This window comes from Berghia stephanieae, chromosome 2 (genome assembly GCF_034508935.2).
Source record: "Berghia stephanieae isolate SIO BIC M18660-M18661 chromosome 2, UCSD_Bste_1.3, whole genome shotgun sequence".
NCBI classification, from domain to species: domain Eukaryota; kingdom Metazoa; phylum Mollusca; class Gastropoda; order Nudibranchia; family Aeolidiidae; genus Berghia; species Berghia stephanieae.
The window spans coordinates 96,759,277-96,785,953 of record NC_088361.1 but is presented as its reverse complement, the minus strand read 5'-3'; the positions used below and the strand labels follow the sequence as shown (position 1 = coordinate 96,785,953).

General features: G+C 34.1%; 2 protein-coding genes across 6 annotated transcripts in view; both read right to left on the bottom strand.

Moving 5' to 3' along the window:
* Positions 1-3,198: 3,198 nt before the first annotated feature.
* The window catches only part of LOC144965953 (HAUS augmin-like complex subunit 1), a 24,993-nt gene continuing 1,514 nt past the window's right edge, over positions 3,199-26,677 (bottom strand). For all 4 annotated transcript variants that reach the window (XM_078901843.1, XM_078901842.1, XM_078901844.1 and 1 more), the window contains exons 2-10: positions 17,666-17,738; positions 16,281-16,455; positions 15,587-15,719; positions 13,801-13,935; positions 12,828-12,951; positions 11,619-11,684; positions 9,903-9,974; positions 5,768-5,815; positions 3,199-4,809 (exon numbers count right to left, since the gene is read on the bottom strand). In XM_078901843.1, coding sequence (XP_078757969.1) covers positions 4,756-4,809; positions 5,768-5,815; positions 9,903-9,974; positions 11,619-11,684; positions 12,828-12,951; positions 13,801-13,935; positions 15,587-15,719; positions 16,281-16,455; positions 17,666-17,707 — 849 coding nt within the window. In that variant the 5' untranslated portion in view covers positions 17,708-17,738 and the 3' untranslated portion in view covers positions 3,199-4,755. The remainder of the gene's footprint in view (positions 4,810-5,767; positions 5,816-9,902; positions 9,975-11,618; positions 11,685-12,827; positions 12,952-13,800; positions 13,936-15,586; positions 15,720-16,280; positions 16,456-17,665; positions 17,739-26,677) is intronic.
* Positions 22,318-26,604, bottom strand: LOC144965954 (uncharacterized). Of its 2 annotated transcripts, XM_078901847.1 has the most exons (3): positions 25,780-26,604; positions 24,557-24,703; positions 22,318-23,752 (listed from the first exon to the last, which is right to left on the bottom strand). In XM_078901847.1, the coding sequence occupies exons 2-3, from the start codon at positions 24,693-24,695 to the stop codon at positions 23,607-23,609; spliced, it is 285 nt and encodes a 94-aa protein (XP_078757973.1). In that variant the 5' UTR covers positions 24,696-24,703; positions 25,780-26,604; the 3' UTR covers positions 22,318-23,606. The 2 variants fall into 2 exon arrangements, with proteins under 2 accessions (XP_078757973.1, XP_078757972.1); XM_078901846.1 differs by lacking the exon at positions 25,780-26,604 and having other exon boundaries at positions 24,557-24,780.

The window sequence follows — 26,677 nt, the reverse complement described above, 5'->3', positions numbered from 1 at the left end:
TATATAAATATATATATATATTATATATATATATATATAAATATATATATATATATATATATATAGATATATATATATATATGTGTGTGTGTGTGTGTGCGTGTGTTATGTGTGTGATCTTGGGTGGCTTTTAGCCCCAATTGTTTCTTGAAATGAAATGCGTCCATAATTGCCATAATTGAAGTTGTTATTTTTATCATTATCTCTTTTTTCATAATGTTGTGGTCAGGTGTTGAAGCATTCCAACTTGTTTTAATATTTATATCAATTTGAAAATGATGAAATTTGAAATCCTAAACGGTGCTTCTTTCATAAATGACGTTAGAGATGATATCATATTATATATTATTATGAATGAATTGCTGACATTAATAGTTATGTTTGTTTGTTTGTATGTGTGTGTGTAATGATAGATATAGACATTCATCAGTGCACTTGTTCGGTTGGAGGCCCTGTAATGTAAAATACATTTAGTTTAGTCTTCTCTCTCCTTTCCTTCAATGGGGTGTCAGTGTCAGATATGGCTTTGATACTTTGATTTGTTTTTAGATTTTGTTGAACGAATTTTAGAGCTCTTTGTTGGATGGATTCTTATTTCCTTAATTTCTGGGGAGTGATGATAGGGATTCCATACCGTACTGCAATACCAATACTCGAATCTTGGTCTAACATAAGCTTTACATCATTTCTCCTTTATCAGTAGGCCTGCTCAAATTATTTATCTTTTGTATGTACATCCTTTCAGAAATAACTAACAATCTGTCATCTGCATTTTTTGCGGCTGCAAATATCAGGGCGATCCGCAAATTTTGGCAAATTTCCCAAAATTGGCAAATCGTGGCAAATTTTGGGAAAATTGGCAAATCGCGTGGCAAATTTTGGGGGAAAAAAAGAAGCGAAAACAAAAATAATAATAACGAAAAAAAAAAAAGTGCGAAACTTGAGAAATGTTGCAGCTTTGCCTGGGCCCAAACCAAGGGAAGCTACTCTCTATGGATAATGATCCTTTAAAATCTTAGTAACAATACTATTCAGAGTCATTTCATTTCTCAAGTCAAATAAATCGAGTCACTTACACATCCAACTTCAGTCATGGATCGTTTCGTCAAAAAATCTTCAAATAAGGACCCAAAGTGCGGCAAATTTTTTTGCAAATTTTGGTCTTTTTGGCAAATTTCTTGGCAAATTTTGGGGGGTTTTTTTGTGCAAATTTTGGCAAATTTTAGATCCAAATTTGGCAAAAAATGCAGATGACAGAACAATAAGACAGATGATGTGGACATGTCGAGTTTCCCCTTTGTCAACAAAACACAATGAATGAGAAATAAGTATTTCATTCATCGTGTTTTGCTGACAAAGGGAAGATCCTAAACGTACATCTCTTCTGCCTCCATAAATCAAACTGAAACTTCCATTTGCTTTTTTTCTTATTTATTTATTTCTTCAAGCTTTAAGTTTAAGCAGCAATATTTGCATTGCCTCCTTTCGGAAATAGGATTTCTTTTTCGTCATGACTTTTAAATAGGCTTATAACTATTTATTATTATTATTATTATTATTATTATTATTATTATTATTATTATTATTATTATTATTATACGAATAATAATAATAATAATAATAATAATAATAATAATTATTATTATTATGGTGTCTAGTTTTTCACCCAATGCGCTATATATACTTGGGTGTAGTGAGTGTAAGTGAATATCTGACACAAGACAGTGTTGCATAATGTATTTATTATTGGTAAGGGTGAAATGGGGTGCGGGTGAGTAACAAGTGACTCATATTGTTATTGTGGTATTTTAAGGCAGAAAGAAAACTGTGAAGCAATATGTATCATATCTGTGTACTTCTGAATTATGTTGATTCTCATGTACTGCTGAATTATACGTATTGATTGTTATATGCATAAAATAAAAACTAATGTGAAATGTAAGTGAATTTGTTTGATCTTGAATCGTTTAGTTTTTGGTTGTTAGTTTCTTGTGTTGTATTTGTTTGTTTGGGGTTTGTTTTCTTTGGTCCTTTTGATGGTTTTATATTGGTGGGGGTGGGGGGGGGGGGGGAGGTTGTACACCGATTTAGCTTCTCTTCATTCATTCCAAGAGGGAAATTCGTCTATCTCGGAAAAGAAAAAAACAAGACAACCCAGGCATAAGTTGCAAAGTTTTGCATCAAGGTCAAGGGGGAAGGTTTTTGGCCAAGGAAAATCTCTAGATTATGACAGGGGCGCTCAAGGTTAAAAGCACAGTTTCAAACTTGTCCAATCCATATGGCCATCTGATAGCAATTTAGCACACATTGCAGAGCATTGACTTGAATTCTCCAATGTGTAAACAATTGAGTGTATATTATTAACCATCACAACTAGAGAAGAATAAAGGGATAGAGGTAAAAACAAAACAGTAGCATGTTTTGGTAGAATTTCAAGCCATTTTTATGTCGCCTTGGGGTTTGCTTCTCATTTACAAAGAAAGGCAAGCAGATTGAGCCTGGTTTTTAAGATTTCAACAGTGCTCATTCCACTTAAAAACCATCTTGGTGTGCCTGCTCCTCGTTCAGGTGAGAGACGCTTATGAAAACCACAAGGGATAGACAAGTTCAACATAGAGCTATATTTGCTGCACTGGCAAAACACTTTCAGTTCGTTTCAAGATTTACACATTTTACCATACCCCATCACATGTTTTGTTTATTTTTAAGAGTTTTAAGGCGCTTGCAACACATTTAGATAAAATCAGCGCAGTAAAAAGGAAGAAAATGGGATAGTCAAATTCTAGAATTACAATTAAAGCACCCAAGAAAAGGTAAGACAAAGGTGAATTGGGAATAAATAGGGATCAGATGTAGATTCCAAGAGCATACCATCAGTGTACTTAGTTTGAGATAAGCTATAAATCCCATCTGGACACAAGCACAAGATCCAACTAAGAGAATACACTCAAATGCTTTCAATATACATTCAAAATAACAAATATAACAATACATAACAGAGAGATGATTTACAAGGGAAAAATATATGCCAAAACAATAACTATGCATTTGACTGTTTCCCTATCACCCAAGACAGAAAGCAAATTGGAAAACAGATATAAGGGGATAGAAGACACAGTAAGTGCCACCCTGTCCACTATGGGAAGCCAGAACCCCAACACCACCACATACAAATGCCAGAAAAATAACAATTTGAAATACTTTTCAGATTCTCAATTCAAAGTTCAAATGTTATTTTCGTAGTACCTTTTGCCTAAGATCATCCTCATCACAGGGCTCAATTCACTTACTAAAACCAAAGATACAAATACAAATGCACATTTGTATAAACTTCCAATTTCACAATATTCAACATTACATCTGTGTAACTGTGATGATGAATGTTAAAAAAAACAAAAACAATCATAGTCATAATATGGAGCTGCCTAACAGTCATATTCGTAAGGATATCCAATAACAAAATCGAGGACCATAAAACCAGTTCCATCATAGTTTACAAAACAAAACATTGCATAATATCAACAAAACATGACATGCATCGACAAAAGCAAATCATCAGTTTCATTCATTACTATGATGACTGCAACTGTGAGGTCTAGTAAATTACATAAAAAAGGAATGGTTTGTACATGACCTAACTGAACTGTTTATTGTGGAATGATAGGTTATTTTAACAGGAAAGGAAAATTCCATCATAGATGAAAGTTGAGAGGGATCAATTTGCCTGAAAGACAGACCAGCGAGGCCAGATTGCCTGAAAGAGATGCTATGTTAAAAGTACCCACCCCCCAAAGTGAAATGACCTAAAAATTAGAGTCGAAATGCCAGCAGTTCATAAACGTATATCAAAATACCATCACTGACTGCGAACATTCACCCATGAGTATCACATGATATACAGTTAAAAACACAAGAGAGACTGCTTTGTGCCTCATGCCTAGCACCTATCATAAGCAAACAAAGGAATGTGCATACCTGTCTACTTGAACATTTCAAAATCAGTAGCCAACACAAAATTCATCAGTAATAAATGGTACAATTTTAGTAATACTCCACCAATTAACATCAACAACAACAAAAAAGAAAGAAAAAAATACTGCGTATCTACAACCTTATATACGTAAAATAAATGTTGACCTCCACTGTTAGGAGCTGGCAATCGACTAAGCTATCATGGACGTGAACTGAGCAGTAGCCTTTATAACTTTAAGGGAACATTTTTTTCTTTCTTTGATAACTGCGGGAACTTAAAAGAAAAAAATAATTGTTTTTTTCCCCTCTAATACTACGACCAAATTGTTGTGAAATCAAAATCTGTAATATTTCTTACATTTTCGTATGTCCGAAATTGTTACCTAATTTCAGTAACAATTACGGACGATCAGTAGGCAGGTATGAATGTGTCCATTTACATACGGGTTGCTTTTGGTTTGGTTTGGTTTTTTATTTTTTATTTTCTTTTTTAAATATTTTTACCATGGTGACTGTGCTTTACATGTTACATAGTAATTCTCACAGATGACAATTTGAAACTTAATTTCCATTTCATAACTTGATGATACCCTTCAGATTCTATCTGGAATTTAGTAATGTATTTATGTCTTTATTGTTTTTTGTTGTTGACTGAAGAAGGGTTTTGAGCCCGAAACATTCCGTGTTTAGTATTTTTTTTTTTTTTTTTTTGAAACTGTTATATTCATTTTTGTTTATTACGTTTTACAGTCCACAGCTTCTAGCAGCCTAGTATCACTTTGACTATTGCAAAAGGGTGACGTCCACACATTCTGACATCTGGGTCTGGAGTCGACTCTGGGCAAGAAACAGAAAGAAATAAGTTGATAATAAAAAAAGTAGTTTTATAGTGACAATAAATACTAAAGGAGACATACATATAGGAAGATATCGGAGACTTCACTTTTCAAAAGAGATCCTCATCAAAAAGAACAGGTACAATACAAGAGTAGTGTCTTATTATTATTATTATTATTATTATTATTATTATTATTATTATTATTATTATTATTATTATTATGACCCTCATCAAAAATAGCAGATACAAAACAAGAGTAGTGTCTTATTATTATTATTAATATCATTGTCGTCGTCGTCACTACCACCACCACCATCATCATCAACATCATCATTATCATCAGTAGTAGTAGTAGTAGCAGTTGTTGTTGTAGTCGTAGTAATAGCAGCAGTTGTTCGTGGTGGGGGGGGGGGGGGGGGGGGGGGGGGTGGTGGTGTTGTATGTAATGATCCTTTAAAATCTTAGGGGTTAAGGGAATCAGATTTTTTTCTGATTTGTATCATGGAGCAAAGAGAAGACATCGTCAACCTTTCAGATAGGTCACTGCTGCCTCCATCAGTCTCACAGTGGAATCCAGGTCCAGTTTCATGGAAAGGGGAGGCTACTGAACTTTTGCTAATCATTCAATTTGAATTGAAGGGTTGTATCCCTTGAAGAAGGGTGACCTGATTCTTGCTTGAGATTAACATTTTTTTCTGGTTCCAAGAAGAAAAATCTTAAGCAGACTCCACTGTACAGTCTTTCTCCTTACGACGACAGACTGGTCTACCACTAAGCACTTTCCTCAAGATCTGAACAACCCATTTATTGCTGGGTATCGATGGAGGTTTCAAAAAATATCATGTGTCACTGAATCAAAATCGAGTTGTTGGTATTTGCTGCTTAACTGTCTGAGCTTGCAAAAACAAAACAAAAACTCAACCAACAAACTGTCATTATCATTATATTTTTACATACCAGCTCCCTTTTCAACTGTTCAATCTTAACCTTAGCTTCAATGGCATCCTGGAAGAATTAAAGAAAGGATATGTTTATGTCATTAAACAATTTATAAGTGCTCAAGAGAATAAATTAAAGTCATTTGAAACAGCAAAATTAAAAAAAAAAAATTTTTTTTAAAACAAAACAAATAAAACAAAATAAAAAATCTAAATAAGAAGAATTCTTCATTCACCTTTTTTTCCAAAAATTTCTATATTCAAACTATGAAATAATGTGACGATTTGAAGTCTTTATTACTTAAACAAATACATCTTTATTTCGTTTCATATACATTATTTTCACTCCCTTACTTTGATCAAAAATTGAATACTCTTGAATTAGTTATTATTCCCCTGGTCTTCAATCTTTCTGAAATCTCCATAGAAATCTGATAAACCTCATCTTGCCACGTCAAACACATAAACAAAAAGAACAACTTGCAAAATTATATGTGCACCATGAGAACAATACAGCGTCATTGTGATAACTTTATGGCTAAATCAGGCAAATTGGAACATACTCGTTACATCATCGCCCTATTCACGATTCACCTGGTAATTGATATATTTTTCAAAAGTGCCAGACCATTATGTAAATAACAAAAGGAAATGAAATGAAAGGTTAAATTTATTCAACAAGGACAGATAAAATGGACATTTCCGCGTTACCCTTTATCAACAAAACACGGTGAATGAAACTTATAGGACGAATACGAGATGTCAGAATGGCGTAGTTAAGGTGAATAAAAAAAACACTGCTCCTATCGTTATTCATTTCTTCGAGCTTAAACAGTGATGATACTCACAAAAAGTCAAAAAGGAGGAAAAGTTTCGGAAAAACGGAAAACTCACCTAGAACATTCTTGCACCACAGGAAAGTAGGCAGGATGACTTCTTTTGAGTACTTGAAGAGTACTAGTGTGTAGTACTAGTTTTTTATATATATATTTTTTCTTTAAAAAGGAGGTATTTTTTAAAGATTTATTATATTAAAAAAAAGTAAAAGGAGGAAATGAAGGAAATATCCGCAGATCGAGGATCTGAGGAGGAAAACCGAGGAAAGGAAAGAAAACCGCGGATTTCCGCGGATCCGCGGAAAAGTATCATCACTGCTTAAAAAAAGCAGCAACATTTGTATTTCACAGATCATTGTGTAATAAATAAAATTTCCCATTCTGGTCTAACACTACTACTACCACCACAACTATTATTCAATGACCATAATGACCTAGGTCAAGCCATTTCAGTATCATAATGGCCTAAATCAAATAATTTGAGTGCTATAATGACCAAATTCACGTGTATCGGCCTATAATTCTTAACATAACAATAACATGAAAAAATTCCTCGGGAGATGTCAGATGCAAATAAATTCTTATGCAAATTTAAAAATTATAGGGAAAGGTTGGTTTGATAAAAATGTATCATTTTTTATTTTCCTATTTTTCTTGGAGGCAAGGTGAAATAACAAATAGCATGAGCCAAAATGTTTGTATAATAGCAATAGAGATAGGCAGTATTCAATAATTAAGATTAATATAAATTATCTGGAACTTGAATTGAAAAAAATTAATGAAAAAATAAATAAATAAATAAATAAATAAATAAATAAATAAATAAATAAGTAGATAAATGCAGCTTAAACTGGATACACATACTTATTCAAACTGATGAGGAAGTACATAAAAAGACTAGCAATCAACAAAAAAAAAAGGATGGATGTCGTGGTCCGTGGAACTGAAAAGTTTAAAGTCTTCAGGTTTTTGCTGTTTGTGTTAGGGAATGCATAACAAATTTTCTCCACTCTCGTAAAATTCTGAATTTTTCTTAACTTAAGTCTACCTCTGATCAGTTTATCTTGTGGTCAGTACTAATTTTAGTCAACACTTCGAGGTTTAAACATTAGGCACTATATTACTACAGTGCACTCTGGATACGTCGACGTTGCCTAAGTCGATTTTTACTCAAGTCGATTTTTTTTCTTGTTCCCTCCCCCTTCTTCCTATATAACATTAGTAAAAAAAAAAAAAAACTCCACATAAGTCGATGTCGCTTAAGTCGATGTTCTTATCACTCATGACTACAATCAAATCACAAATAAACAAGTATTTCCATTGGTTAAAAAAGCTACCACTAAGAATTTTCCAGTGGTTAAGAATATCCGCGAAAGATTGGATCACATCGATGTGATGTAGGTGCTTTGCCTGACGTCCGTGTCCAATGTACATAAGCAGTATTGAATAACTTTAATTTCTCCGTCTCAAATTTTACATTGTCGCAACTTCAAGTTCATGATTTTTTAAAATACTAATCCCAAGCCATCCTATGTAATGGCCCTCTTAATTAGTATCAATTTTATCAAGAATTCCAGTCAAGTCTACAACTACAATGGCAAACCTATCGCGGAAAAGGAAGATTCGATGCATTTGGAAAGTCTGGCATGCAACAGAAAATCATCGCATAGGAAATTGGCATACCAGCTATTTCTGTCTCGACGATTTACAAGAAGTACGACCTTGACCTAGAGGTTCCTACCTTTCCGCTTTTCACGGAATAATTTCACTTAATTGGTATACATTCCACATTCAAGGCAAAAATTCCGCTTTCCACCTTTCCAATCGAGGAAAAAAAAATTTAAAATCTCCAGTGAAAAAAAAGTGAGCTATGGCTCATTTCGTCAGCATCTCCTATGGTCAATCAACACACATTTTGTGTGTCTGATTAGTCCCTTCAAATTGTGTTCTGATGATGTCGGATAATATTATATGTTTGGGAGGGGGGTTGACCGAAGTATTATTATTATTATTGTGACTCCAATTTGTGAGGTCAATGACCTTGGTAATATTATATGTTGGCTTCAATCGGTAATAATATTATTGAGTACGGTCAGCTTCTTTCCCTATTTAATTTTAGCCCTGTGTACGTGTGTCTGTGTGTGTGTGTGTGTGTGTGCCGGCGCGCGTTTGTTTGATTAGGTGATTGTGGGGGGGGGGGGGGGGGGGGGTGGGGGGAGGAGGAGGGTCCTGACAAGGTTAAATCCATCCATTCAATGATTTGCTCTCAGACGGCCAGGACCTGTGTGTTCTCTATTATTATTTGACCCCATTCTTAGTCTTTACAAAATCTGTACATTTTTACACATTTTATATTAATATTTTATCATTTGAGTACTTTTGGATTGTCTATTACATTTTCTGTTGCAAAGCATGTCATAGTCAATATCAGTAAGTTGATTCCGCTTTTTTTATCTCAAATTCCGATTTTTATGTATTCTGATTCCTCTATGGGGCTATTAAGGGGTAGGAGCCTCTGATGACCACTACAGAGACCGCGCGATATGAAGGGACATACTTATTCTAGACTGTTTTGCTTTGTTCACATGTGTTTTTGCTCATTTGGTTACACTCCGGTTAAGTTGATTTTCGGATAAGTCGATTTTTTTCTCGGTTCCCCTGGGCATCGTCTTATCCGGAGTCCACTGTATTACTATTATTATCATTATTATTATTATTATTATTATTATTATTATTATTATTATTATTATTATTATTATTATTATTATTATCATCATCATTTCATTATTATTATTATTTCATTATTATTATTATTATCATTTCATTATTATTATTATTATTATAATTATTATTTTTATTATTATTATTATTGTTATTATTATTATTATTATTATTATTATTATTATTATTATTATTATCATTTTCATTATTATCATTATTATTATTATCATCATCATTATTATTATTATTATTTTTGTTATTATGTATTAGTTATTACTATTATTATTATTGTTATCACCATCATCATTACTATTATCATTACCGTTATCATTTATTTATTGAAATGCCTTTTGTTTAGGTATCAAAGCAATCTAAATTTTAGTATGAATAAGTATCAAACGATCTAAGACTTGCAACATAAGTTCATTAGGCAGTATTGAAGAGTTATTTTGGATATTTTGGGGGTGAAATTGGCGTTTGAGATTTTCAAATAATCCTGATTTTCCATTTTATTTTTATTGCTTTCCGAATGAAAATGTATACAGTCAATTAACAAACAAAATAAGAAAAGAAAAATAATAAAAATACAAGACTTACTGGGGGAAGACTTGTAAAGGACTTGAGTTCAGATTTCAATGGTGCCAATTCACTATCTACAGCATCAAGTTTCTGTGTAAATGTCAGTAACATAAAGAAGAGTCAAGATTTGTAATTTCTATGATAACAGTCAATATATATATATATGTATATATGTATCATAAGACCTGTCACCAAGACAAAACTTCTGTATACTTTCCAATGGGTCAATGTTTCAAGAATAAAAACTGTTTCAAGCAGACGTATGTGATATCTACCTTTTCTAATATAAATCGTCGTAAATTGATTTTAAAAAACATGTGTAGTGAAAGTTTACTTCTTCCAATGCGCTTTTGCTATCCATGACGTCTATCAAGGGGAAAGTTTGTCCAGGGATGCCAAATGATTTTTTAATTTTAAAAAACCCACAGAAAATTAGCAGAAGCAGCACATCTCACATGAAACGAACCTTGTAAATGAACAAACAAAAACATATTTTTTAATTTTCCCCTTTCCTTTGCAACTGCATGAATTATCTGCTGAATCAATTTCAATAATATCTGTTTCTGTCTTCAGTGGCATTCTTTTTGGAGACAGGAAAAGCATTTGAGGTATGAACTGAGGTGTGAAACAATCTGACCAAAAAATGAATTAAAAAATGAAAAAAATTGTAAAAACGGGACATGTGGCATCCCTGGATGTACCATTAACCTGTGTTGCTTGTGCCATACTGTCAGACACTGTCCACCCGTCGACCAAAATAATTTCAAAGAAGTAACGATTTGTTATTGACAGGACATGACACTTGTTAGGCGATATTACAATTTTTTCGGACAGAGACAAGGCTGTTAACAGCCAGGTACTCATTTTACACCTGAGTACGGTGAGAGAATGTGAGTAAAGAGCCTTCTCCAAGGACTCAACTATGCACTGAGCGAGGCTCAACCCCAGGACCTTCCGATCCGAAAGCGAGTGTCATATCACAAGACCACATAAATTTTCAAATTTCGTCATTAGTCAATTACACGTTTAAAGCTTTAAGAGAATCAAAATATGAGAATAAAGTTATAAAAAAAGCTTAAATATATATAAATGTAAATGGACAAGAGAAAACCCTTGGTATGACATCATTCATCAATATGTTATAGAAAGCTATGAAACACAATAATCCATCACTGAAAATTATTGTCAGAAGATATGAAAGAGAATAAATGTTTCATGGTAAAAAACCAAACATTCCTTTTTTTTCATTAATTTGAAGTTTAAAATTTATATAGCTCATTCCCTGAATCAAGAAATTGATTTGTTCTAAAGAACAGCTTTCAACTTCCTCTGGATAGGGATCTTTTCCATTGTGCGGCTATGTGGTCTTGTGGTATGACATTGCTTTCGGATCGGAAGGTCCAGGGTTTGAGCCTCGCGCTCGGCGCATAGTTGAGTCCTTGGAGAAGGCTCTTTACTCACATTCTCTCACCGTACTCAGGTGTAAAATGAGTACCTGGCCGTTAACAGCGTTGTCTGTGTCCGAAAAATTGTAATATCGCCTAACAGGCGTCATGTTCGGTCTTACATGTTAATGTTGCTGTTGACAAGGGACCCCCTGTAAAGCGCTTTGAGCACATTTAGTGGATATTGCGCTATATAAAGCTCAATTTTTTTTTAAATTTTATACTAAGTAAAGGCCCTGAAGCACTACAAGTACAGGGAGATGTGGAAATAAAAATGTAACAGCTTTACCTCTTTTTTCTTTACTAACTTGTCATGAAAATCGGTTTCACTCACTCCTGACTTAGCAATGTGTGTCTGAAATTGGCAGAGATGAAAATAGAGGATATGTAAAATATATCCACTATGGAAAATTAATTATAGAAAAAATCGTACAGTACATCTGTCTTATCATCACTCAAGTTTCAGTCTGCTCTCACTCAGACATCTCTTGGTTCAGACAATATTCATTTATACAATCAGTAAAATACGAATCTCAAATTCTTTAACTTTCGATCAACAAAAGTTTCAAAACGATCAAGAGTACAAGCGTATTTTGTTACCTCCAGGCTTGGATTGTTCGATCTATGAGAAATTTTTGTTGTATATTAGTTATACATCTTATTACATAAAATTTTTAATGTCTCCTCTAGTGAATGTTACTAAGCCCAATGAGCCTAACAATGAACTAAATCATAATCAAAAATTATATAATTGAAAATAAATAAATGCAATAAACCACGAATCAGGTTAGATGGCCTGTGATAGTTAAGTGAATAACAAATAAATCAATTCAAAAGGGGTCAAGAAAGTAAGTAGATCATATTTCAAATATTAATAACAGTCATGATCATCTGAATTTATTCCTCACATCTTCATTGATGCACAATGAGCCAAAACTGTGATCCACGAACACCTCATATATAATGAGAACATAAAAAGAATGTATAAAAGTTATAAGTTCAATCATTCTACACATATTTCCTGTCATTCAGATTCTAGTTCTTCACGAGTTTGAAGTCTGCCATTACAAAGTAGCCAAAATTGGCTTAAATGAAATAGTGAAATGTATCATTCAGCCAGTCAACACAACAGGTTAAGAAAATGAAAAAATAAATTCACAAAGGATGTGTGAAAATAGCCACAGGGGGATGTGTTCAGACACCAAAAGTCTAAAAGACCATCGATTAGCCATAGTCACTAAAGTTTATCAATTGATAACATGAGTGACCCTTTGTTGTGCGTAGCGTTGTAGAGTGTGCCCTATTATTGTTACCAGCCTCGTAATGTATTCATTCATCCATTTACATTTGTGGGGTAGTTTTTCTTTCTTTCTTTTTTTTTTTTATTTGACAAATTGGCTGATTTCAACCAATTGACTGAAGATTTACAGGTCTACTACATCTCAGTAATTATTTAATCAGCTATAATCACATTTCATTGATAAACAATGTGTGCTACCTTTAGTTTTTCAACAATTGTCTCATTTTCTGCAGTCGCTTTTTTCAAAATTGCAATTTCCTTTTTCCGCTCAGCAATTTTTGCAGTCTCTCCAGCTGCTCTCTTTTCAAGGATATCAAGAGCTCTGAGGATTTTTAAAAAAAGGTGAAATTGATTTTTTTCTTCATAAAAAGAGGAAAGAAAAATGAAAGAAAAAAAAATAATAGTAGCAAATCAACCCACAACATATCCATTTAATTCCCTAGATTAAATTTGTATTTATCCATTATAACTATTTAAATCAAAGCTTAGGTAAAACAAGAACAAACACACAGGTAACATTTTACATATATGTAGCCATGAGACTAATAAAAATGCTATAGTTTGCCAATAAGCCAATAGAGCTGGAGTTCATCCCAATTTTTGTAAAATAAAATAGCCAGTAGCCATAAGCCTTTAGCCTTTTCAATGGACAAATATAGTTGAAGCCTTGCTCTCAGGGTATTTTGCTTTTATTTTGGTATGACAGCTTGCCTTAAACTTGCCTTAATGGAAGATGGAGAGAGCAAGTCATTAGTTTTCAGTAACCTTAATACTGGTAGAACAGAGGGATGCATTAGACCAATTAAATATCTATTTTGTCTTTTTCATTAGCTATAATCTTTAATGGTAATCTCAACATCATGAGTGCTTAGCCCACACAGGTACTGAAGATCAGTAAACTGCCTATAGTCCGTGTCTGAGAAAGGCCTTTATTGTGCGAATTTCTGCAGTTATCAATGACAATTGCTTCCCTTGGATAAATAAACTTTTGCTTCTTGTTGAAACTGAAGCAAGTGATTTCTGGTAATTTACATAAATATTTTGATTGATGTTACATTTTGAAGATAAATTTTTATATAATTACAGATTTTCTCCTTGGCACTTGGGTTAATAAAAGTGCTGGCACTCAAGAGGTTTACCAACAAGATGTTAACCAATCAGATGTACTTACTTCTGAAGTGAGCTGTGATTCAATAGGACACCTTGCGTTTTCTTTGAGAGTCTCTGCATATCTTGTTCTTCCATCTCCAACCTTTCCTTGACTTCATTTATATTAGATTGTAATTCACGCAATGATAGCATAAAGCTGTGAATGATAAAATATAATTATCATCATGATAACCATTTTGCAAACAGAAAAGTGCCACAGTTTTGTAAAAGTAAATGAAATGGCTCATTTTTTAATGAGAAGAATATGAATAAATAACGCAATGTGAGGGTATGACTTGGAAAAAAAAAAAAAGAAAAAGAAAAAAAATGATAATCTTTCATTTTTTATTGCTCACAGGTCAAGTGAATTTGGGAGGTATGAGAGATTTTTTTATGTGTTTATGTTTTGTTAAGCTTTTTGTTGGTTTATTTTGTTTGTTTGTTGCTTTAGGTCTCTTCCAACACAATTGAGGTTATATGAGAGACCGCTGAAACAAAAAAACAAGCAATCTAACAAAAATAGTACAAATGTAAATCAAAATCATAACCTAAAGATATCATAAGCTAAATTATAAATAACCAAGAACAAACAGGCAGAAGATTTACAGAAAAAAAAATATCCCCTGTCAAAAATACAATCACAAACCAAAGAAGCAGGATAGGCTAGTAAAGAGAAGAAGAAACAACATCACTATCGGATCGTACACCCATGCGAACATCATAGGTATATGATTCAAGGGTGATGCTCCCATCCAACCACCCGCGTTGGTTTATTTCTTTGTCATTATAATTCTTTTAAAAAATTTTTTTAATTACCTTAATTATTTTTAGAAATTCATTAGTCTATGGCAATACCAAATGTAAATTTCCAGAAGTGGATAAATAAAGTTAATTTATTTGACAGTTTTGTAGGAAAGGTTAAGTATTCGAGTAATATACAGGAATATCTACTTACATAATAAATGTCTTATTACTCTCTTAAAATCAGATCAAGAAAAAAATTTGGCCATGAACGGAGGGAATGAATATATCAGCCTTTATCTTTGACAAGGAATTCAATCAGCACGTCAAAATTGTCATCTATTTCAAACCATAAGAGTCACATCCCCTTCTTACCCTTTATGGAAACCTGTAAACAAAACTGTTCGAATGTAAACCTCTTTAAGACCTATTCCACACCCTCCTTCAACCAAATCCAAACATTGGTAACTCACTTTACAGCATCAACGACTTCTACATAATATGCATGCGCAATTTTCAATTATATGACACGGCACAATGACAAAAAAGTTACAGCTCAGCTGGTCACTGATTCGGATATTTGATGCTAACATGCAATCGCATGTGACATCTGATCCTAACATAAAATCACACGTTTGCTCTATGCCAGTCAATTTAATATGTGTTAATATAAAGCCAATTTTTACATTTCAAACAAAGCTCATTACACCTCACAGAACTTCAAATACCTCTCCAGCTGGATATACATTACATGTTCCACACCACAAACCCTTTTCATACAAGTATTCTGACACTGTGTGTCATGGTCTAAAATATGTGGGGGGTCACACAGGAACAAGAAAAATATGAATTTGTACTAATCGATACTTTGGTCACGAACCACATTCAATGCTCCTTAACTCTTTTAACTGTTCAATCAGTGATATTTTTTCACATTGTACAAATTCAATGTGAAAGAGAAATGGCCTTGTGTTTGGGCTGACACAACTGGAGAGAAGACTCAAGTATAGTCCTACCTAAGGCTTCTAAATGCTACAAGGCACTAGAAAAACAAATGAAAAACAAACCAGGTGTCTGATGCATTCTTAACACAGAGAGATGCTCCCGTCCGGGCCAGTGCATGGACACATGATGATCCCGACCTGGATAGGCAATTTTGACCCAGCGTTAGTCTTTCCAATATGCCTGCAATGCGTTGTGCTGGAGAAAAAATAGAAAATCAAAATAGAATAAATTGTCCTAATTGCACAATTCACACTTTAAAATTACACATTCAATTCAAAGGTTTATTTTTAGGCAATTGCCAATATAACTCATACATGAATATAATATTTCTAATCAACAAAACAAGGTAGGTGAAATCAATTATAAAGCAATGCAAACAATAATACTACTACTACTACTACTAATAAAAACTATAATAATAATAATAATGATAATAATAATAATAATAATAATAATAATAATAATAATAATAATAATAATAATAATAATAATAATAATAATAATAATAATAATAATAATAATAATGATGATAATGATGATGATAGGCGGGGGGGGGGGAGGAGAGAGAGAGAGAGAGAGAGAGAGAGAGAGAGAGAGAGAGAGAGAGAGAGAGAGAGAGAGAGAGAGAGAGAGATAGAGAGAGAGAGAGAGAGAGAGAGTATGACGATAAACATGAAAATGAAGATGGAACAAATTTTGAGTCGCCATTGAGAACTGTAAAGAAAGAAAACATCTTGATCATTTGTCAGTAATTACCATCAGCATTGTACTCTTCAGATTTTTTCTTCAGGTCTTCCACATATAGCTGAGAATTTTTTTCATTGTGCTGACTGATAATGGACAATCTGTGAAGGAGTTGAATTGTCTCCGCATTCACTTCAAAATCGGGAATAGGCTCATGTTTCAAAACTTGAGATAACCAGTTTGATACCTGAAAAACCGGATGATGAAATGCAAGCAATATTTTATAATCTATTGTATAGATCATCTTTTACATTAATTTACATGCTGAAGTGAGTACTGTGATTCAGAAAATAAAATTAGTCAACCAATTATTTGGTCTAAAAGTCCCATGGTACTTTCTCATAATTGCTATGCTTTATTTCAAGCAAATTAATTCTTTAAAAATGTAAAATAAGATAGAAGATTATGACTGTAGGGATAAGATAATTTAAGGCATCAATAATAATCAGAATGTCATATAATAATGCAAAGGTCTAATCTCAACTGGCCATCCCGTTAGCACAGTTGGTGAGCATTCAGTTCATTCACATGAAAAAGGACTGGATCAATCCAGAGCAACGACCAGATTTTTATTTCTAACCCTCCCCTTGTGCATCCATTAGTGATTGGGTAGCTGTATCTGTTAGATCTGGTGGAGAGTACTTTTTTGATAGACAAGTCCTATCCTTAAGGTAGCAAACATTTGTTATTGTCCATTTAACACAATAGACACTGGGAAAAACTCTGGCTCCATGGGCCTTTTGGCTCTGAAATACTACTTATCCCATATTAATCGTAATATAACAAATTATAGACTTACAATATCTATCTGACACAATAATATGCATTGTAATAATGATGGTTTGGACCCCAGCTAATTTGGATCTAAACATCTGATTGGGGGTGATGCTTTTCTTATACCAGTAGCATAAGTGACAATTAACAAATTTGTACTAAATCTATGTGAAATGTTCCATCGAGTTAGGGTCTACACAACTGATAAGGGGTGTACCTTTTCTTATACAAGTAACAACAGTAACAATCAACAAATTTGTGCTTGATCTATGTGAAAGGTTAATCAAATTGGCGTCATTTAAGTTTCTAAATATTTTTCAAACTGATTCACTCTTCTATAAATTAGAAGGCAAAACTGCTTATAATTGAAATTGGATCAAAATGAGATATTTCTATCTTTGTCATTAGAATGATCAACTTTGCCTACAAATACTAAACTTATGAATGGCATAGTTGGTGTGCATGAATAATCATCATTATTCTCATTCAGAGAATGCAATCTCTTGGATAACCAATCGATGAATACTAATAGATCTGCCGGATACAGGAACACAAAGTATTCTCAATCCAAAGAATATAGATTAAGAGAGTGTGTAAAATTTTAGTGAATGACTAGTCCAAACCTCAGCTCTCTTTTTTCTTAAATCCTGATCTTTAGTTGCCATGTCACACGCCTTCACCTCCGTTTCACAGTTTCTGTATATGTTTTAAAAGAAAACATAAAATTGTTCATATTTTTCATTGAAATTTGGAAGCCTATCTTAGAAACATTTTACAATTTATTATCGATATGGTTGCCTGTTATAAATCTTTTCATCAGCGACTGGATATTTTAAAAAAGCATCTTTTGCAAAAGAATCGAGCAAGTTTGGGCATTTTATTCTGCTAAGTGTTTAGTGAAAAAGAAGCAGGTTATTGGATATAGCAGGAGTCCACAGAAGCACAAGAAAGCTATTATTAACAAAGAGGAGATTATTCCAAATAACTTGTTGATTGCAAACCCGCAATAGAGTTTGAGTCCGAATAGCCATGGGAGACTATTCAGATTCGAGTACGGGCATTGGTAAAGGAGAGAGGTCCCAGCCGCCATCTTGCTTTATTTACACAGAGACTTGAGTTCCACCTCGGCTTTAGCAAATAGCAGTATATCAGTTCTGGAGTCTGGGGTGGGGAGAGGGGGGGGGGGGGGGGAAGGCATGGCATGGCAGAGAAACTTAATACAAAAAGAGGAAAATGAGAGAGAGAGAGAGAGAGAGAGAGAGAGAGAGAGAGAGAGAGAGAGAGAGAGAGAGAGAGAGAGAGAGAGAGAAATCTGTTGGGGGGGGGGGTGGTTGTTGGGTTTATTTGTTGTTATTTTCTATTGACAATCTTCTTCTTTATCAAGCTAACACAGTGGTATCGGGTAAACTGAAGATTTTTTTTCTCGTTCTTCTTTCCTTTCTTTCTTTTACTTTTTTTTTTGGACTATCTTCTACTTTTTCACCAAAGTGAAAAAAAGAAAAACAGCAAGACGCATCACAAATATATTTGATCCTTTCTCAAGTGCATCTGAAATAACACAACAGATTGGCCTTGAACCTCTGGAAAAGAGAAGAAAGATAGATAAACTTAAATTGTTCCACAAGATCTACTACAAAAATTTGTGCCTTAAAATTCCAAATGACATCAAAGATATCGGTACAAGAACTACGAGGGGACACACAGCAAGAGTAACCATCTCAACATCAAAAACAGATGCCCATCTGTATTCGTTTTTCCCTTCCACTGCCCGACTATGGATAGCCTCCCAGCTGAAGTGGCTGAAAACGGTTGCCAACATGCCTTCACGCGATTGCTAGAGTTCACAATTAGTATTATGTGCAGAGTTTTAACAAGTTTACAATGTAAAACCCTACAAACTGTGGAGTGATCCTTGGCAATATTGGAGGTTTCCAAAAGACGAAAAAGAAGAAGAATGGCCTGTTTAAATTTTTTTTTTTTTGGCTATATTTTTGATTGCTAGAAATAATAAACGGGTAGTGCAGGGGGAATTAACCACGCCTCTTGACCTTGACCCCCTTTTGACCACGGTCATGACACGGATTCGGTCATTCATGTTGGTTTCTTTCTTTATCTTACACTATCACGATGGCAGTCAGCGAGCTCCCTGAGGATATTTCTAAAAATTATTTACCATATTTGACATCCTGGCAAAAAAACACGAGAGGAAGCTTTTTGCCTATAAAAGTATGTTAAAATATTTTAAAAGGAGAACGAAATTTTTGATGTTTTTGCTTCTGTTTATCGAAGCCGACCGAAGAGCAAGAAGACCCACGACGTGAGTTTTGAGGGAAAAGAAGGCAGTGGATGCCTACTGCTCATGCAAAGCAGGGGAAGTGTTCAATTTTAGCTGAGTTTCATTTTTAAAACTACTGTTTAAAGTTACAATCGATTTCTATTTTTCTATGCATCGTCCTCTTCTGCACTGTGTAAACCAAATTATCACGACGCTAGACAAGTCATCTCATCGGTCAGTCAGTCATGTGGGTTGTGAAACAAGATTAATTTCAATGAAATGTTAATGTTAGGTGACGTTTATGTCTTTTTCATCTTGATCTTCATGAATTCAGTTTTGTAGAAAGCGTTACTACATAAAAAAGGGGTGGGGATGGGAGTTAAGCGAAAGTAAGTAACTAGGGAGAACAAAAGAGTTGTAGGCACTGTCATGTGTAGGCGAGTTGGAGTCTGGAGTTGTGTTTTATGTGTGCGCCCTGTTGTTTGCATTGGCTCAGTAGAGCATCGGCTCAAATTGATTATTTAAAAATATACATATATATCTTGTTTTATTGAAAGAAATAAACAAACTTAAATGCCCTTATTATTTTTTTTTTAATCACCGGTACACGATTATCAGAATTACTAGTACTAAGTTCATGATGGCAATGATCACTAAGTCTATTTTTACAAATTTAAAATAATTTTAATTTGTATCACATTAAGTTGCCTCTCTCAGTTTATGAGTTTATGACTGCCAAAATGATGGAAAAGCATTTCATTTTTACATCGATTCCATAATTTCTTGCATTATTTAGTCTCACAAATATCTATTACTATTGTGTTATCATTCTTATTATGATCATATCATTATCATTATTATTATTATTATTATTATTATTATTATTATTATTATTATTATTAGCATCTTTAGTGTATCAATGACTATGATTTGATGCCCAGTTAAGGAATTTTGGTTTTCTCTAAAGTTCTTTCCACTATAATTTTGCAACTGCTTCTCTAGGCAGTTGGCCCGAAATAAATATAATTTCAGTCTTTCTGAGTTAATTATTTCAGGGATTTGGTACAGAGAACTTTAATAAGATTAAGAACTGAAAGAAAAAGTCTTCTAAGGAAACATGCTTTTTATTATATTTATATTTACAAAACGCAAACATAAAACTGGGCCATCAGGTAAAATATGATGCTTTAGAGTTAGAGATCGATTATTATTTATGCCATTTCAAGGGAATCAATTACTAAGTCAGTTGAGCTATGCGGGAAATTAAAATAGCAATTGTGACTCACCGCCTGAGAACGATATGTAGAGAGTGCGTTTGTAGATGCAAAGAATTGAATTTATTTACAAAAATTTTGTTAAAAATTATTGGCGCAACATCCACTAAACGTGCTCAAAGCGCTTTACAATGGGTTCTGGGCCAACAGCAACAATTAACATTTAGGACAGGTCATGACGCCTGTTAGGCAATATTACATTTTTTGTTTCGCACAGAGACAACCCTGTTAACGGCCAGGTACTCATTTTACACCTGAGTACGATGAGAGAATGTGAGTAACGAGCCTTTTCCAAGGACTCAACTATGCGCTGAGTGAAGCTCGAACCCAGGACCTTCCAATCCAAAAGCGAGTGTCATACCACAAGACCACATAGTTGCACGAAAAAATATGAGACTTGGATTAGATTAATTTTTAATTGCGGAGAGTGAATGTAGTTTATTGATTTATTGTAGAGTGATTATCTAAATTTTAAATATTTTTGATTATTTTAACTTTAAATTCACTTTCTAGCATCATTTTACCTCGAATACCTTTTGTCAAGTGTGATCCATTAGCTTGATTTGGCATAATATGTTTTAATTCAACTTAAAAAGGGGGTTAGCCATCCTATACACCATTTTAAAAATAATATGACTCATCATCTAAATGTGATATAATTTTCATTCCGAGTAGGTTTTACAAACAAGTGTTGTTTTCATTTGTTTTTAAATTTTACTTGCAGCATATCTGGTGAATGTGCCCATGTTGTTGCAGTAATCCTTACACTGAAGAATTGGCTGCAAGCTGGATTACAATATATACCTGCAGATCCAAGCTGCACAAGCCTTCCACAACAATGGAGTAAACCTTGTGGCCCAAGAACTGATCCCGAGCCCATTACCTCCATGGTTATTGCCAAACCACGTAGGAATGTAAAGCTGCGACCAGTCATGGTAGCTATTGAGGACAACAGGTAATAAAATGCATTCAAATCACTGGGACAAAACAATCTGCATTGTTACAAGGGTAGATTGTTTGATTTTAGGGGATTTACAGCGCTTGCGACACAATTAAATCATTTGAGTGCCAGATGATAGGGGGAGAAGTTGTAGATCTGAAGTTGAAAGCATCAAAGGAAAAGCAAGACAAAGAGATATGGTTCGAAGGGGGAACAGAAGATCCCATGAACAATATACTGATGTGCCTACTTTGGCATTGTTAAAAGTCCCACTCAAGCAAAGGATACTGCAATGAAGAATATGCTCAAATGTTGACATATATATATATATATATATATATATATATATATATATATATATATATATAACTAATAACTATTAATTTTCATAACAGAGAGATGATATACCTACAGGGAGAGATAGCATCTAAAAAAGGTTTTATACATTTTGATTGTCTCCCTGTCAACTAAGGGTCCCTGCCAGGATGAGGGGGAAAATATGAGCAAATTTAATCTAAAACAAAGACAGAGAGCAACATGGAAAGGGAAAACAGATTTGGGGGATGGAAAACACAGTAAGTGACCTCTCTTCCCACCATGGGAGGCCATAAAACCCATCCAGCTGGGGCAAATTGGTTGGTTTGCAAGGTTCTAAATTTTGTTTGTAAGTATCATGCATATATAGCTGGGATTCACTTCAGTTTCCGAAGCATGAAACAAAATAATGATTGCTAACTAACGATTTGTAGGGATGCTTTCCATCATATCTATGAGACCCAGCTATCCTGTTACCATATGTGGACAACATGGTTAAAAAACTAAAACTACCTCGACAGAACCTGGAATCTTTGCTGCTTTGGTAGACGATCAATCTGTGATTTAAGTTTTAGATGTGATTGTATCCGATAAAGATAATAATATCAATCCAAATTATGGTGGGCAACTTGCTTTTAATTCCTTTCTTGGTCATTTTGGAACAATTCATTTGCAATAAAAGTATTTTTATAGCAATAAAACAAGAGAAATAAAAATAGGAAAAACAATAAATTTATTTCAAAGAAATATAGTCATAAACTGTAGATTTCTTAATATACCTCTCTGAAATTTTAATATACAACTGGTGAAAAGTCGTTTATATTGGATGAACATAAGTTATTAGGCCTTTATGATTTTAAAAATATAATGCAATCTTCTTATATATTGTTCAGTGACTTCCTATTGCGTTTTCCATGACAATTCTGTGTCTGGCAATGTGGCAATTTTTTTTGTCTTAGAGACCTCTGATGCTGTCATCTGGGCACCTTCAGAGACAAATGGGGGAATCCAGAGTCTAAGCCCCAAATTCTCAACCTCCCTTTGAATTATGAAACCCTTGTTCACCATTACCCCATCTCCCAGTTTGACCATATTGGTTTTAATCAATTTCTGCAATAGGAGTAGCAGACCACTCCTCGTTGTAATCTCCTTGTCAGAGATGGAGCGTGAAAACAACATACTTACAAAAGTAAATGCCCCAGAAGGCTCCACTCCCACAAGAGCTTTCAATGTAGTCGCGGACTTATAGTCTGAATACAATAGATTTTGATTTTTTAAGGCCTTGGGCCTGTTTGTCTTTATCTCTATATCATCAAGAAAAACTAGTGTGTCCGGAAAATCTTTTTAAAAATGTTGTAGCATGTTATTCTTGATGGTGTCCCGATCAGGCCATACTGGCAAACTGCCAAGCCTGAAATATAAGTAATTGATCCATGGCCTAAATAGACATCCTACACCATTTCTTGATATTTTAAATAAATTGGCAAGATGCAAGAAAGTGTAATTTTGGCGCAATTTCATCATAACAAGTAAAAATTGATCTATAATGGACAAGCAACGTGTTGCTTTCATTTGTGTTGATATGGTAAATTACAATTCTGTATTGTTTGGTATGAGAAAGATGAATATTTTTACAAAATCTTCATACACGAAACCAGTGTAGCTCTTTACAGCTTCTTTCGGTCTGTGATGGTTCAGGTGTTCAATGGTCAGTGAGTGACTGCATTTATCTGCGTCCGTTTTGGGGTTGTTTTTTTTTACTACAACAGCCTCTTAAGTTTCTCTCCTTTTAATAATTCTTGGGCGTGAAGTCTCTTAGACTCCTTCAGTTGTTGCTTAAGCAAAAAGACTTCTTCTTTCAGTGATAAGTTCTCTGCAATCACTGCTAACAGTGTCGTGTTAGAATCTGAAATAAAATGAAATTATTTTTGCAATTAGTTGTCCAGCAGAGACTAAATCAACAAACTAATTTAATTGACCTGGGTAAGAATATTGAATCTATTGAGACCACCCACTTTTACTTTTACCCACTTACAATGTCTGGAATTGCATTAACAGTACTATCCAGTTAGAAGTTTGTTTTTTCTCTGTCATAGGTATTCTATGTATGAACAGTGTTTTATTTAAGTCCAGCTACATAGAGACTGGGTAGCCTGCATATCTAATACCCAACATTTTGGATATGCAGATTAAGACTCTGACACCTGTACATCTTTGCCTTTTTTTAAAAGGTAGTTGCAAGTCAAGAGGAAGGGAATTGGAGAAAACATTTGTTTCCATTCTAATGGTCCCGAGAAAAGTATTTTAAATAGAAATTGCTCAAGGCAGCAATTTGTTTGACTTCAGACAATCTATGTTTTTTTTTCAGGCGGTTAAAATAAATTTATCACATATTCATAAAATCATTGATTTTTTAAAAAATATTCTTATTCTTTTCATGCTTTCTTTTTTTATTTCCTAGGCTCCTCTCATTGGTGAGAAGACTGTGCCATCTGAAACTTCTATCAGTTGTTGGGACTTCCATGTCCGATAAATTTTGACCCTCCAGAGAGCGTGGTGAAATATAGTCATGAGTGGCAGGATGTATCTATCAGCACTTCGGATGCCCAAAATCTTGAACGTTCAACTGTTCAACAGGCTCACTGTGTTCTTTCCACGTAGTAAAAATTATACAATTTGTCATTTCTTTTATGTGTTATTAAAGTCATACCTAAATTTGGAATAACCCTTTGTTCATTTTCCTTGTTATCCCTTAGTTCATTCTCCCTGTTGACCACTTCAGTATCCATTGGGTTCTGGTGCGGATCCATTTTCGGGATTGGTTGCTTCAAAATTAAGTGTTCTTTCATGACCCTTTCTGAAAAAGAACAAAATGTAAACGTTTCTGACATTGATATATATGTTTATGCATGTTATGGTCTTGTGGTAAGATATTCTCCACCAGGTGGGGGTACATTGAGTATGTAGACCAGACATGACGACAATAAGGCGCTATGACTATCTTTTAAGATTACCATCCAGGTAGTTTTATTTTTTAAGTGCGGTTATGTGGTCTGTAGTATGTCATACATCTTTGGACCAAAAGGTCTGGGTTCGCATCCCGAGTGGTCACAGAGGGACTCAAACAAGTCAGAATGTCATACCCCGAGATCTCAAAGCTATAAGACAATAAGCAAATAAATGCTAAATTTACTCCTTGGGTGGGGTTCCTGGCCTTCCATAGTGGGCAGGGAGGTACATACTTCTTTCCCCGTATATCTGTTTTCCAACTTGCATTCTGTCTTTGTCTTGGAATGAGATTACATAGTTGGTTTTATCCTGGCTGGGAGGGAAACAGTCAAATGCATAGTTATTGTTTTGGGAGATGATATTTTTTTCCTTGTAAATCATCTCTCTGTTAAAATAATCTGTTCTGTGCTTCTTTTTTTTTTACATATAATTATCTGGTTCCGATAGCTCAATTGGTAAAACACTCGCTTTACATGCTGGTTCGATTCTGGACCCATGTCTCTTGCTCACACAGTGGTGGCTGGTCTGTTAGGCCTTGAGTCTTGAGGAAAGTACTTTGTGATATACTAGCAACCCACCAGAAGGATGACATGCACTGTAAAAACTGGAGTAATAAAATCTGGCTACATTGGTCCTATGGCTCTGAAAAAAAAAGACTACTTTTCCTTTTCTCAATTTTGGGGGTTGTGGAAATTATTTTGTTCAACCGGATCAAAATCAGACATATTGATCAACACTCACTATCACCCTTGATAATTTCAAACAGTAAAGCAGGGTTCAACTCATTTACCTGAACCTGCTACTGCTATCTGATTTGTTGAATTCAGGAAGCAAATGTCATTATTAATAAGAAAACACACTGAGAATTTAAAAACTCATAGCCACATGACATGATTAAAGAATAGATAACGGTCAAAAACTCACCCTGATACCATTCCCTGATCAGAATCCTTCACCCTCAGAGGTTCAGGCCGACGTTTGCTTGGTGTTAATTTTGTTCTTGGCTTTGGATATTGAGTTCCAATTGATCACTTGACTGAGCAAGTTCAGGATCGGGGAATCTTTTAGTCGGCTCACCATCTTTGAAATGCTGCAATTTAAGTTGGAAAGATAAAATGAAATTATTTGATTTGACAGCATCAGTAAAACATGTATCTTCTCTTGTTTTCTTGTTATTATTAGTTAGAAGAATAACAACAGTAACAACATCTACTGTCAATGTCTCCCACACTACTATCACCGTACAGTGAATATAGCCTTCCACACCATTATAGTGAATATAGTCTCCAACACTATTATCACCGTCCGGTGAATATAGCCTTCTAACCATTATATTGAATATAGTCTCCCACACTTTTATCACCGTACAGTGAATATAACCTTCCACTTCCACACTATTATCACCGTACGGTGAAAATAGTCTCCCACACACCGTCAGGCTATTATCACCGTACAGTAAATAAGAGATAAACATCGTATCTACTTGTCTTAATCTGTACTAATAAATGAACGGCTCAAATAAAGTATTCTCTAAGATCGTTCTACTTACTTCAACTACAATGTTGAATTTGATTGAGACTTAGACTTAGAGTCTAGACCCAACTCAGCCGGGAGTCAAGACTCTAAGTCAACGTGAAAAGAGAGAAATGATGTTTACCAAAAGAATCATAAAACAAACTCTGGCAAAAAAAAATATTAAAAAATCAATTTTAATATGATAATGATTGATATAAATTGTGTTGAACATCAACTTACCTTAGAACAAATGTAACGGTTCTTGTTGATCTTCGCTAAATTCGGCTGATTGTGAGGGCGAGCGCAA